Here is a 12,835-nt window from a genome sequence, read left to right on the forward strand (position 1 = left end):
AACGGGCTACTGGGCTTGATGGACCATTGGTCTGACCCAGCATGGCTATTCTTATGTTCCAATCCAACCTGTAGGTTTTTATACCGGGTCATCCTTGTGGTAGGGCTTGACTCAGTTTACAATAATTAATTCTTCACATAAAGTAAGAAAATTAAGTTGGAATATACTGAAATGAGAACAACATTATTAGAATCTTCAATGTAAATTGGGAGAATCCATCAATGATTTCTGAAACAGTAGCATTTTTAAGGATTTACGAAAACTCTGAAGAGAGGGTAAGATTCTAATTTCAGAAGGAAGATCGTTCCAAACCTTTACAAAGGTAAATGCAAAGGAGCGAGAGATAGCTTAATGTTTTAATTCCTTTAAAAGAGGGCAAAACAAGTTTATATCTTTGAGAAATTCTTGAGTGTAACGACAGTAGGGAATTAAAAGAAACAGAAACCAACGTAGAAAAAACCTGTTGTGTTATGTTTTGTTATACAAATACTTCTGTTCCGCCTTTACATATTTAATTCAAGGATGGATTGCAGAAATTGTTAGATGGGTTAGTTGACCCAGGAATTACAGCAAATGAAGGGAGTTATACAGACATAATGCAGTACATTACTTAAATAAACTACGAATTAGTTTGTGGTTGATTCTTTTTCTTGGAAGTTTTATGAATCTGAGTTAGTGGTCACACAAGTGTACGTTCAGTTGGATCCATTGGTTAGCTAGTTGATATTGAATGGACAAGGTTAAATGTCTAGTCGATTAGAGATTTTTGTACATTGGAAATTTTAGATGAAGGGTGTTTCTGGTCAAGTATTTAGAGGAGCCTTGGAGTAGTATTGCTAGGTCTGATAGGTAGCTTGGAACATTGCTGTGAAGGATTTTGAATACTACTATTACTATTATTAATTATTTCTATAGTGCTACCAGATGCATGCAGCACTGCACAGAATCACAAAGAGTATGAAAACAGTCCCTGCTTGAAAGAGCTTACAATCTAAACTGGCAGGACAGACAAACAGGATGTCATGGATACAGTTAAGGGGAATGATTAATCAGCGGGCCGGGTTGGAGGGCAGAGGAGTAGTGTGTGTGATGCTAGTTTGAACTTTATTCCTGATGTAACAGATAACCAGTGTAGGCTTTTGTAATAAGGATGAAGATATTCAAATTTTTCCTAAGTCTGAAGATCAATCTGATTGCTGAATTTTGCACCGGTTGTAGTTGAGTTATGAGATTTGGACCAGATTGTGCAAGTGATGTTGCAGTAGTCTAATCTCGAGAAGATCAGGGATTGTACTAAGATCTGAAATGGCTCCATATCAAACAAGTTTCTTCATAACCAGAAAAGCTAAATAATTATGTTTTGTGCATTGATAAGGAATTGTCTACTTCAGACCCTAGGATCTGAGAATGTAGGTCTAGAGGGAAACTGTTCCCATCTAGAGTTATGTTTGACAAGTATTTGGGGTCATTTTGAGGGCCTAGCCATAAGAATTTTGTTTTTTGTTGAGTTTGAGTCGATGTGTGGAGATCCAGTTTTCGATGATCAGAAAGCAGGAAGGATGTCATCTATTTGTGAAGTGACTGGCAAGATGAGTGCGATGTCGTCAGCATAGGAAAAGTGATTCATTCTGGCCTTTTCTAAGGTAGTTCCCAGGGATTGCATAAGCAGGTTGAAAAGTGGGGGTGAGAGTGGGGAGCCTTAAGGCACACCACTTAATGGATGCCAACTGTTTGAAAATATATTGTCTTTTTTGATGGTATAGTGGTGTTGTGTTGTGTTAGGAAACCTTGGAACCAAGTTAGGGTGGGCCTGTGCAGGTCAAAATGACTTAAGATTTCTAGTATTTGGTCAAAGTCTACTAGTTTGAAAGTGCTGCTGAGGTTGAACTGGATGAAATCAGTAGCCTTTACCGTATGCAATTATTGTGGATATTACTGTCTCTGTACTATGATTTTTCCTAAATCCTGATTGTGAGGGGTGAAGGATATTAAAGCGTTGAAGGTACCGTTCAAGTTGACCCATAACATAACCTTCCTTTATCTTTGTGAACAGTGGGATGGATACAACTGGTCAGTAATTACTGGCATCCTCTAAGTTATGTTTTGGATTCTTTGGGAAAGTTGAGGAGTCCAGGAAACTCCTGTAAAGAAGTTCAAGGCAATTCTTGGTCATCGCAACTCTTCAGCTTTCATCCTTGAGGATTGCACAATTTGCATTTCATAATAAATATTTGGATTGGATTTGGATACTTGTCTTTCCAAATTCAAGTCAAGACAAGTTATACACAGGTACTTTAGTTACTTCCCTACCTGAAGAAGCTTTGTGTGGTTTGTATTTGAGGCAATGGAAGCATAAGTGAATTGTCTAAGGTCACAAGAAATATCAGTGGAGGAAGCAGGATTTGAACCCAGTACTCTTACTGCTAAGCCACTCCTCGATCAGCTACACTTGCATATACTGGGCACCCTGGAAAGGAGACCAGCATGTGGCCCTGATGAGAACAGAGCTGACCAGCTACCATCTCTGGCGACTTGGCTGATAACAGAAAATGTCTTCTTTGCTATAACCACTTTTTCTTCCAGGATGATAGACACAAGAATGTCATCTTGTTTGGCCATGGAAATACAGGGGGTGGGGGAGCAGTAAATGCATCAGTTAAAATGAATTTGATTTTTTTATGTACATGTGCAAGTTGGTGGTCCATATTAACCTTGTCTTTCTCTCTTCATTTGCACCTCTCTTAGCACCTGTGTAAAGGTAAGCATTATCGCTGGAGTTTCTTCGCACCCAGTGGCTTGTCCTTGGATGAGATCACCCAGCTTGTTGATGAAGGAAAGGTCAGTTTTGCCATTTTCTTTTCTCTTTATAGGGTGAGGAAGACACATTGATCCCATGCTCCTAAGCATTTGAGGTGGGTCATCGAATAATATATAAACTCTGCTTGCTCACCTTTAAATCACTTCTCTATAAAACTCCGGCTTTCATTCACAAACTGCTTATCCCTTATACAGCTAATAGAACTTTAAGATCTGCCACACAGCACCTTCTAACGATTCCATCGCTAAAAATAATAAATACGCGTCGTCAGTTTATTTTTTCAGTCACTGCACCCCAGACTTGGAATTCTCTACCGAGCTTTATAAGGGAAGAATCTAATTTAGGAAAATTTAAATGTAAACTAAAAACATTCCTGTTTAATGACGCATTTAACTATGCTTCTAATTGTCTTTTTAAATAATCATGAGAATCTCATAAAGTTTTCTTTCAAGTCTCATTTCCAATTTTACTCTTCTACTAAATTTTATCTTTTTAAAATCATTATCATTATCCCTCCCTTATGTGCTTTCCCTTTATGTATATTCTTTTTTATTTAAAATGTAACTTCTTCCCCATATTTTCCTCTTGTCTCCAGTTTCGTCAAATTTGTTTTTTAACCTTGTTAGTATTATCTTCTATGATTCTGTTTTTACATTGTAATTTTATCATATTGTACATCGCTTCGAATTTAGATGAAGCGATTAATCAAAAACATATTAAACTTGAAACTTGTGTCTTGGAAGGGTTAGGACAGTGGTATCAAACTCAAACCCTTTGCAGGACCACATTTTGGATTTGTAGGTACTTGGAGGACCTCAGAAAAAAAAGAAAAAGAGTTAATATCTTATTAAAGAAACTAGTCTTTAAGCCCGTTAAATTAACGGGTGCTAGAATATATGTCTGTCTTTTTTTTTTCTTTCTTTCTGTCTCTCTCCCTCTCCATTTCCCTGTGTAGCGCTGTCTCTGCTTTCTTCCTCACTTTGCACTCTCCAGCTGTAACATTACTGCCTTGCTTTTTCTCCTGCAAGCATGTCTGCTCTCTTTCTCATCCCCAGTCTCTTTGCTCTTTTTCTCTTCTTGCAGGGGGTCTCTGCTCTACTTTATCTGTGTGTTCCTTATTCCTGCAAACCTCTATGCTGTATTTTTTTCTCTGTATGCTCCTGATCTTGTATTTCCCTTTAGGTATTTATTCCTATTTTTTTTTCCTTCTTCAGTCTCAGCCCTTCTTAATCTGAACATTTCCTACCTCAGTCTCTCCAATTTTCTTTCCTTCTTCAGTCTCAGCTCTTCTTTATCTGAACATTTCCTTCCTCAGTCTGTCCAATTGCAGCTCTCTGGCCCTCTAAGCCCCTGCTGCAAGTGGCTGTGCATGTCTTCTCTCCTGCTCCCCTTTCCCGACAAACCTGCAACTCCAGCAGCATGTGCAGCACTCTACACACGCTGCTTCGGGGCCTTCTACTGCCCTGATTTACTCTGGCACATCCCTGATGACATCATCAGAGACACGGCAGAGCAAATCGGGGCAGTAGAAGGCCCCGAAGCAGCATGTGTAGAGTGCTGCACACGCTGCTTGAATTGGCGTTTGGAGTCGGGACCGCGAAGAAAGTCTTTTTTCGGCGCTTCCCTTCCCGCCCCTTGAGGTTTTGCCGCGGCTCCTCTCGATCCCCGCCAGCGTCGGAAGCCTTCTCCGACGCTGGTGCAGCTCGTGAGAGGAGCTGCCAGGAGAACAGGATGTCCAGCGCTGGGGTCCAGTCCTTCTGGCGAGTGTAGGTAGGTGCTGGGGATTCGTGCATGCGCACTCCTGCGGCCACAGACCTACTGATCATGGAAGCACGCCGCTAGGAGTGCGCATGCGCGCGAAGTGTTTTATTATATAGGATGACAATTTTGCATGAGGTAAAACTCTTTTTTAAAAAAATCTTTATTCATTTTTAAAACTTATAATAAGTATTTCAGCAAATAAAACATTTTTAACTTAGATACAATACTTAATATTCTGCAATAATCCAGTTTAGAAGTTATCTCCCCCCTTCCCCCTATTTCATAACAATCTTTGAACACAGAAAAACATATAATAATTCCCATCCCCATCCTCATATTCCTTACAATTATACAAAGACCAAAATCTACCCCCTCCCCCACCCCTATCCTTGGACATGCATAATTAAAAGGAAAAAAGGTATTTATTTATTACAATAATTTGTTAAAGGCTCCCAAACATCCTGAAATTTTCTTAAATACCCCTGCTGTGTAGCTATTACCTTTTCCATTATATATATATATATATATGACATAAAGAATTCCACCAGAAACTATAATTCAATCTATTCCAATTCTTCAAATTATTCGTAATCCGTTGTATGGCAACCCCTGTCATAATAAATAGAAGTTTATTATTACCAGACGATGTTTGGCTCTTTATAGTTTCTAAATTTTTCCTTTTGGCTAAGTCATAATAATAATATTATCATTTATAGCTAAAGAGACATATGATCAAGAAACTGTTTCATTTTAATTTTGTGATTATGATAAACATACCGAGAGCCTAAAAATAGTACCTGGTGGGCCGCAAGTGGCCCCGAGACCACTGGGTTAGGATGTTTAGAAAGGACCCTTCCCCTAGAAGGGCAAGAGAGGCTGCAGTTTTATTAAAAATTTTATAATCATCCTGAGAAGCTGTAAATTTGGAAACTCTCTCTTAAAAGAAAGATAAAAAAGCAAGGCTTCTGCTACTCAATGATATAGAGATTTTAGGATGTAGGTAGTTTTGGAATCTCTCCTTTATTGGCGCAGCTGGATGCATTGTTGAGCTTCAGGCTCTGTCTTCTAGGGCAGCGTTCTTCAACCTTTTTACACCCGTGGACTGGCAGAAATAAAAGAATTATTTTGTGGACTGGCAAACTATTAAGACTGAAATTTAAAAAAAACCATTTCCGCCCCGTCTCTGCGAGCTCGGTCCCCGCAAACCATCTGATCCCATCTGCACAAGCCGCAGTTATGATTTTATATTGAACTTATTTTATTAAGGTATAAAAAGAAACAATATTCTGAACAATTGTGATTTTATAAATACAAATATACAGAGCACGGACCAACAAAACCCCTGTCTCCCCTCCCCTTCACATATATCCCCTCTACTATCAAGAAAACTGAGCAAGCCAAGTTATTTTGGAATGCTACACAGAAATATCATGCTAACAGAATACTGCAGTCACACATGACAGGAACAGTGTTAGGGGAGTGCCCCCTGGTCAGAGAGAGCCCAAAGTCAGATGGAAGCTAAAGAAGTACTGCCTGGGCTTTGCAGTCCCTAGTTATGTCTCTAGCAGGATATATATTTCAAATCTGATATATTCTAATGACAAAATAGAAATAAAATGATTTTTTTTCTACCTTTTGTTGTCTTTGGTTTCTGCTTTCATCTGCGTTTTTTATTTAAGCAGCTAAAACTACCCCCCCTTTTCGTCTTTCCCTTATATGTTTTTCCTTCTCTTCTATCTAAACATTGTAACTTTTTCCCCATTTACCCTCACAATTCTTGTAAGTTTTAACTCAGAACAAAATTATTTTATATGTATGTATTTTGTTTAAGTTTTTAGCCCAAAACATTAGTTATTTTATATGTCAGCACCAATATTTTATTTGTATATTTTTTATGATTGTACATCGCCTAGCAATTTTAAATAGGCGATTCATTAAGAACAAATAAACTTGAACTTGAACTTCCAGCGTCTGCCCTGTCTCTTCAATCCAGCATCTGCGTGTTCCATCCATTGTCTGCCCTCTCCCCCTTCCATATGTATCTGACTTCTTTCTATGCCCCTCTCCCTTGTCCATCCAGCCTGTGCCTCCTCTCTCTCCTTTTTACATCATTCATTCCAGCTTCACTGCTTTCTTCATTTTTATCTCTCCTACACCAGATCTAGCATCTTTATCCCTCTCTCATTTCTCTGCTGACCCCCTTTCCAGCATTAATCTCTCTCTACTTTCTCATTCCTCTCTCTCCCCTCTCCCTCATCTGATCTCTCCATTCCACCCTGACCCCCTTCCCTTCCTGTAATCTCCCTGCTAGCTGTTTCCTTCCTTTTTTCCTTCTCCCTTCCTTCCTCCCCCTATCCAGCATTAACTCTCTTCCCATCCCTTTTCCTCCTCCCCTCCCAGCAGCATCTTTCCTTCTACCTCCCTCCAGGTCCAGTAGCAGCTCTCCCTTATCTAGCAGCTTCCCAGTCTCCTACAGTGGCTTCCTCCCCTTCCAACAGTTCTCAAGTACTTGCCTGCAGCAGTGATTTACTTAGGCAGCCTTGGGTTAGTTGCCGCCTCTGAGGAAAGAGGAAGTTGCCGGTGAATCACTGCCCTGGCTGGGAGGGGAGACAGCCACTGTTGAAGGCTCCCCAGGATTTTGCTCGAACACGTTGACCATCTCCCTTGTACCTGCAGCTCTCTCTTTTCCACTTGCACCTTCCCCGGGGCCCTCTTCAGCAACTCGACAGGGGCGGCGATCATGACAGGCTGCCGATGTTAGGACCTTCACTCTCTGAGTCCCGCCCATTTTGTTTCAACGTCCTGTTTCTGAACAGGCGAGACTCACAGAGGGAAGGCCCCGACGTCAGCAGCCTGTCTTGATCACCTGAGGCTAGGAGGAACAGCAGTCAGGAGGAACCGCAGTCGGCAGGAAATTTAACTGCCGACTCAATCTTGCCGGCCCTGTGTGGACCGGCAGAAATTTTCTGCGGACTGACACCGGTCTGCGGACTGGCGGTTGAAGAACAGTGTTCTAGGGAACCCTTCTTCCATTTTACAGAAGCAGTGGTTATTTTTCACACATCAGTAACCTAGCCAATGGGGGGCCCTGGACCCCCACTTTGGAAGTGCTGGAATCGGAGGCTGTCTGCACCTATAGGGCTCCATCTGTAAAACTTCAGCTGGCATGACTTGAGAATCTCTGCCAGCAAAGGTATGATCCAGAAGTGGGGAGCTGGCAACAGCTGTAGCAGGGATGTGGGTAAAAAGAGGAAATGCTTGCCCTCTTCCCCCACCCCCTCCTCCTCCTCCCATAAGTCAACTTCTAGCTATGCCCCTAGTGCACAATTCTTCCTTTCTCCTGAAAGTGGTCTCCACTGTTCATGTTAATCGGTCAGTAGATCTACTCTCCTTCTATAAGATTGCATTTTCTCGATGTCGAGAGCACTTTTTAAGTACTTGGAGGTGACTAATGAGTTCCACAGATTGGATAAACTTTTTGGCAAGCCCAGAAAGGTCAGATGGCATCAAAGCCAATCATTGCAAGCTGGCTGAAGGAAGCAGGGTCATCGTCTTGTTTGTTATTAAGGTAGGAATTATCCTGCCTTGTTTAAAGCTCATTCCAAGAGATGCATGGGCCAAATCATCCAATTTTGTTTCACCAGTGGACATTTGTAAGGCGGCTGCTGTGATTTTGAAATCCCATTACTCTTACCCTTTCTGTTAAGACAGTTCCGAATGGGCAGGAGTGGGTTTCGATGACAACGGCAGTAGTTGAGAAGTGGGGCCAGTGCAGGGCAGACTTCGTATGGTCTCGGCCCTGAATATGACAAAGATGGATCAGAAATAAGTAGGCTCTGAGGGCAGGCCCTGTATATCTCAGTGGAGGAGGGGAAAACATTGATAACTGGAACTTAGAGTAAAATGTTGTAATAATACTGCTGGATTGTTGGTTGAATGACTATTTGATAATGAATGTGACTGGGCAAAACTGCTGTTGTTTACTATAATTCCGGTGAAGTAGACTGCTTTTAATTGGCTGCAGCTCAAGATTGAAACTGTTACGTTTATCTAAAAACATCATTTCTTTCCTCATAGATCCGCCCAGTCATCGATGAGGTCTTCGCGTTTGCTGATGTTCCCAAGGCCTTTGAGAAGCTTGAGAGAGGCCATTCACGGGGCAAAACAGTAATTGCAGTCATCCAGGAGCACAAATAATTCAGGCTGAGATGCACCAAGTTCTCAAAAATCCAGACTAGACCCAAGTCCATCTTGCCTTTCTTTCCATGACATGAAATGGAAGGTCACGTACAGGAATGGAGTCAGTAGCCATCCAAAGTGATGCAGTGGATTTCTAGTACCATCGAGTTTGCTTTCCCAATTTGTACAGATTTCTTTTACTTATTTGAAATAAAACAAGATGCACCTTTCAAAGAGGCTAACCTACCATGAGGGTTTTAACAGCTGACTTCCTCAGCATGTCTCTAGAACTAGAACAAGCTTCTGGGAGGTAGGAATGAGTTAAAAGGAGCATATAGGAAGTCCATTGTCTAAGCATGAAGCATTGACAGATACTTAAGTTTTTGGCTGAAGGATTTTGTCCACTACAAACGATGCCATGTATGGTGTCTTTATTGATCTTTATTTGTACATATTGGAAAAGACTATTATCCCAGGACAAGCAGGCATGATATTCTCACATGTGGGTGACGTCATATTATCCCAGGACAAGCAGGCATGATATTCTCATATGTGGGTGACGTCATCTACGGAGCCCCAGCGCGGACAGCTTTTCAAGCAAACTTGATTGAAGTTTCAAGTTTGCTACACTGCACCACGCATGTGCATGCCTTCTTGCCCACTAGAGGGCGCATCCCCACCTCGTGGTCCTCAGTTCAGTTTTTTCCGCGGAGCCAGAAGCCCTATGGAAATTGAGCTCCTATTTTTCTGCCTTCAGACACCGCGTCTGGGTTATTTAGCTCGGTCGCTGTGCTTTATTTGTTGTTTTTCCTTCTTAGTCCGTCGATTATCGGGGAAAAAAAAAAAAAAAGTTTTATTTCTTCCGTTCGGCTCCGGGGGCTCCCAGGAGCCGCGGCCGCGGGACGTCGTTCGTTCCCGGCCCCTTTTCATTTTCATGTCCCGTCCCTTGACGGGCTTTAAAAAATGCACCCGGTGTGATCGGTTGCTGTCAATTACCGATCCGCACCGGTGGTGCTTGATTTGCTTAGGTCCGGAGCACCCTACTGACTCCTGTGAGAAGTGCTCCACTTTTCAATCCAGAGCGCTCCGCCGACGCTGTGCCCGGATGGCGGAGCTCTTCTTTGTGGACCCCGCGGTGGGGAAGGCCTCGACGTCGGCTTCGGCCTCGGCCTCGGGTCCCTCGACCTCGCCGCGACCCTCGACTTCCTCGAAGCCTGCCGCCTCGACCAAGCCTGCCTCGGGTAAGTCCTCGCTTCCGTCCTCGACTCCAGGGTCAGCGAAGAAGCCATCCTCGGGCTCCTCAACAACGGGGGGGGGGGTCGTCTTCGGCCCCGCCCCGAGTGTCGAAGTCTGCTGCCCCGAGGGAATACTCGAGACCGAGGTCGCCCTCCAGGGAGCACCCCCCAGCCCCAGACCTACCGGCCATGATGGGGATTCCGGCCTTCCAGGACTTGCTCCGAGCCCTCATTACCTCGGAGCTGTCCGGGGCCCTTGAACACCTGCAGCAGGCCTCGGCCTCGACTGCTCCGGCCTCGGCGGCCTCGGTCTCGGTGCCCTCGGCTTTGGCCCCCGGGGTGCTTCCAACCTCGACCCCGACCTTGCCCTCGACCTCGACCTCGGTTGACCAGCCTGAGAGAAGTGTACGGCCTCGGGACAAGGTGCGTCGGGTTAGGAGGATCTCTTCCACGTCCTCTTCCTCGAGATCCTCCCGGGGCTCCTCGCCCTCGGGTCGGCCTCGGGCGAGGCGTCGGCCGAGGAAGCCCAAGCGTTCTCGGGGTTCTCCTCGGAGACGCGGTCGCTCCTCGCCGAGCGGAGGTGAGACGTTGCGTGTCTCGGAGCTCCGCCTTGACAATCCAAGGCTTTTCCGGTCCTCCATTGGACGGGGTTCGAGAGACTCCTCGCCGAGACGGAAGGGGCGTGCCTCGGTGCCTCGTACCCCGAGGACTTCCCCCAAGGGCTCCTCGGGGCATAGGCGGTCCCCAACCCCTTCGAGGTCACTGGGTGTGGCCTCTTGGGGATCGGGGTCTGGTAGGGAGCCTCGGTATTCCCGCGAGGCTTCCCCCTTCTGCTCGGCGGGAAGGACTTCCCGTACTCCTTCCCCGCCTTCCAGGCCCTCTTCATTCTCGAACTTCGTGCAGGATATGGCACGTGCTTTGGACCTGGACTTACTTGCTGGGTCTCAGTATACGAAGGAGTTTTTGGAGGAGCAAGACTTGCCCAATCCCCCGAGAGAAACTCCTCGTCTTCCTCTCAATAAGGTCCTTCACCAGACCTTCCTGAGAAATCTGGACTCCCCTCTTACAGTCACAGCGGTGCCGTCTAAGATGGAGTCCAAGTACCGGACCATCCCATGTAAGGGCTTCGAGAAAGCACAACTGTCTCACCAGTCGTTGCTCGTGGAGTCGGCGCTCAAGAAGTCGCAGCCCTCCAAGGTCTCGGTGGCGGTCCCGCCCGGACGGGAAGGGCGAACCCTGGACAAGTTTGGTCGTCGCCTCTATTCCAATTCGTTGATGGCTACCAGGGTCCTCAATTGTGCCTTTACGTTTTCATCCTATCTTCGAAGCATGGTCAAAGACTTGCCTCGCTATCAAGGGGTCATGCCGGATTCCCATAAGGAGGGTTTTGCCACGTTCATGTCCAACCTCTCTCAGTTGCGTCTGTACCTGTTCCACGCAGTTTACGACGCATTTGAATTGGGCTCGAGGGTATCCGCCTTTGCAGTGGCAATGCGCTGGCTGGCATGGCTCCGTACACTTGATATGGACCCTAACTTGCAGGAACGTCTGGCCAATCTACCCTGTGTTGGCTCAGAATTATTTGATGAGTCCCTGGAGGCGGCGACCAAACGTTTGTCGGAACAGGAGCGCTCCCTTGCCTCCTTGGTCCGTCCTAAACCTCGGGCCCCGCCGCAGAAACCATTCAGGCCTCCCCCGAGAAGATACCCGCAGAAGTCCACACCGGCCTTCTCTAGGCCCCCGCCGAGGCGCCCGCCGCAACAGGGGAGAGGAGCCCAACAAAACCTCAGGCGCTGGGGGCGTCCAAGCCGGCGCCGTCTTTTTGACGTGATGTGCGGATGGGGGCGGGCCCCCTCCGCACTCTCGCCGGACCCCCTTCCTATCGGGGTTCGGCTCCGGGCCTTTTATCCGGCCTGGACCGGGATCACATCAGATGCTTGGCTGCTCCGGATTATCTCCGAGAGCTACTCTCTAAATTTCTCAGCTACGCCGCCGGATCATCCGCCGGGAGCTTGCCCATGCGACCGGACCCAGCTTCCTCTTCTCCTCGCGGAAGCCAGGGCCTTGTTGAGCCTTCGGGCGGTGGAACCTGTACCCCCCGACCAGCGGGGGCGGGGGTTTTACTCCCGTTACTTTTTGGTCCCAAAGAAGACCGGGGACTTACGCCCCATTTTAGACCTCAGAAAGCTCAACAAATTCCTGGTCCGGGAGAAGTTCCGAATGTTATCGCTTCCGGTTTTGTACCCTCTGTTGGAGGAAGGGGACTGGATGTGCTCCCTAGACTTGAAGGAAGCATATACTCATGTTCCGGTGCATCCCGCCTTCCGCAAATTTCTACGGTTTCAGGTGGGGGAGTTGCACCTCCAATATCGGGTCCTCCCCTTCGGACTGGCTTCGTCCCCTCGAGTCTTCACGAAGTGTATGGTGGTAGTCGCTGCAGCCCTGCGATCTCGGGGGCTACAGGTCTTTCCCTACCTGGACAATTGGCTGATCAAGGCCCCGACCAGGGAGTGGGTTATCTCAGCGACCCGACAGACTATCATCTTCCTTCAACGTCTGGTGTTCGAAGTGAACTTCCCCAAGTCTCAGTTGTGCCCGGCTCAATCCCTTCAGTTTATCGGAGCCGTGCTGGACACGGTTCGCCTCCGTTCGTTCCTCCCTCCTCCTCAGTTGGAGGCTCTGCTTCGGTTGAGTCGCCAGGTTTCTCTGCTGCCCGCAGTATCGGCTCAGCGCATGATGATGCTTCTGGGCCACATGGCATCGACGGTCCACGTCACTCCGTTCGCCCGGTTGCATCTGAGGCTTCCTCAGTGGACCTTGGCCTCTCAGTGGCGACAGGATT

General features: G+C 46.3%; 1 protein-coding gene across 2 annotated transcripts in view; it reads left to right on the plus strand.

Annotated features, from left to right (window-relative positions):
• RTN4IP1 (reticulon 4 interacting protein 1) overlaps positions 1 to 8,992 on the plus strand; it is a 105,269-nt gene extending 96,277 nt beyond the window's left edge. The window contains exons 8-10 of one of the 2 annotated variants that reach the window (XM_033936858.1): positions 2,746 to 2,758; positions 2,871 to 2,912; positions 8,657 to 8,771. In XM_033936858.1, coding sequence (XP_033792749.1) covers positions 2,746 to 2,758; positions 2,871 to 2,875 — 18 coding nt within the window. In that variant the 3' untranslated portion in view covers positions 2,876 to 2,912; positions 8,657 to 8,771. Of the gene's footprint in view, positions 1 to 2,745; positions 2,839 to 2,870; positions 2,913 to 8,656 lie in introns of both variants that reach the window. The other variant, XM_033936857.1, reaches the window with a different exon arrangement.
• The last annotated feature ends 3,843 nt before the right edge of the window (positions 8,993 to 12,835 follow it).

This window comes from Geotrypetes seraphini, chromosome 3 (genome assembly GCF_902459505.1).
Source record: "Geotrypetes seraphini chromosome 3, aGeoSer1.1, whole genome shotgun sequence".
In the NCBI taxonomy this organism is placed as follows: domain Eukaryota; kingdom Metazoa; phylum Chordata; class Amphibia; order Gymnophiona; family Dermophiidae; genus Geotrypetes; species Geotrypetes seraphini.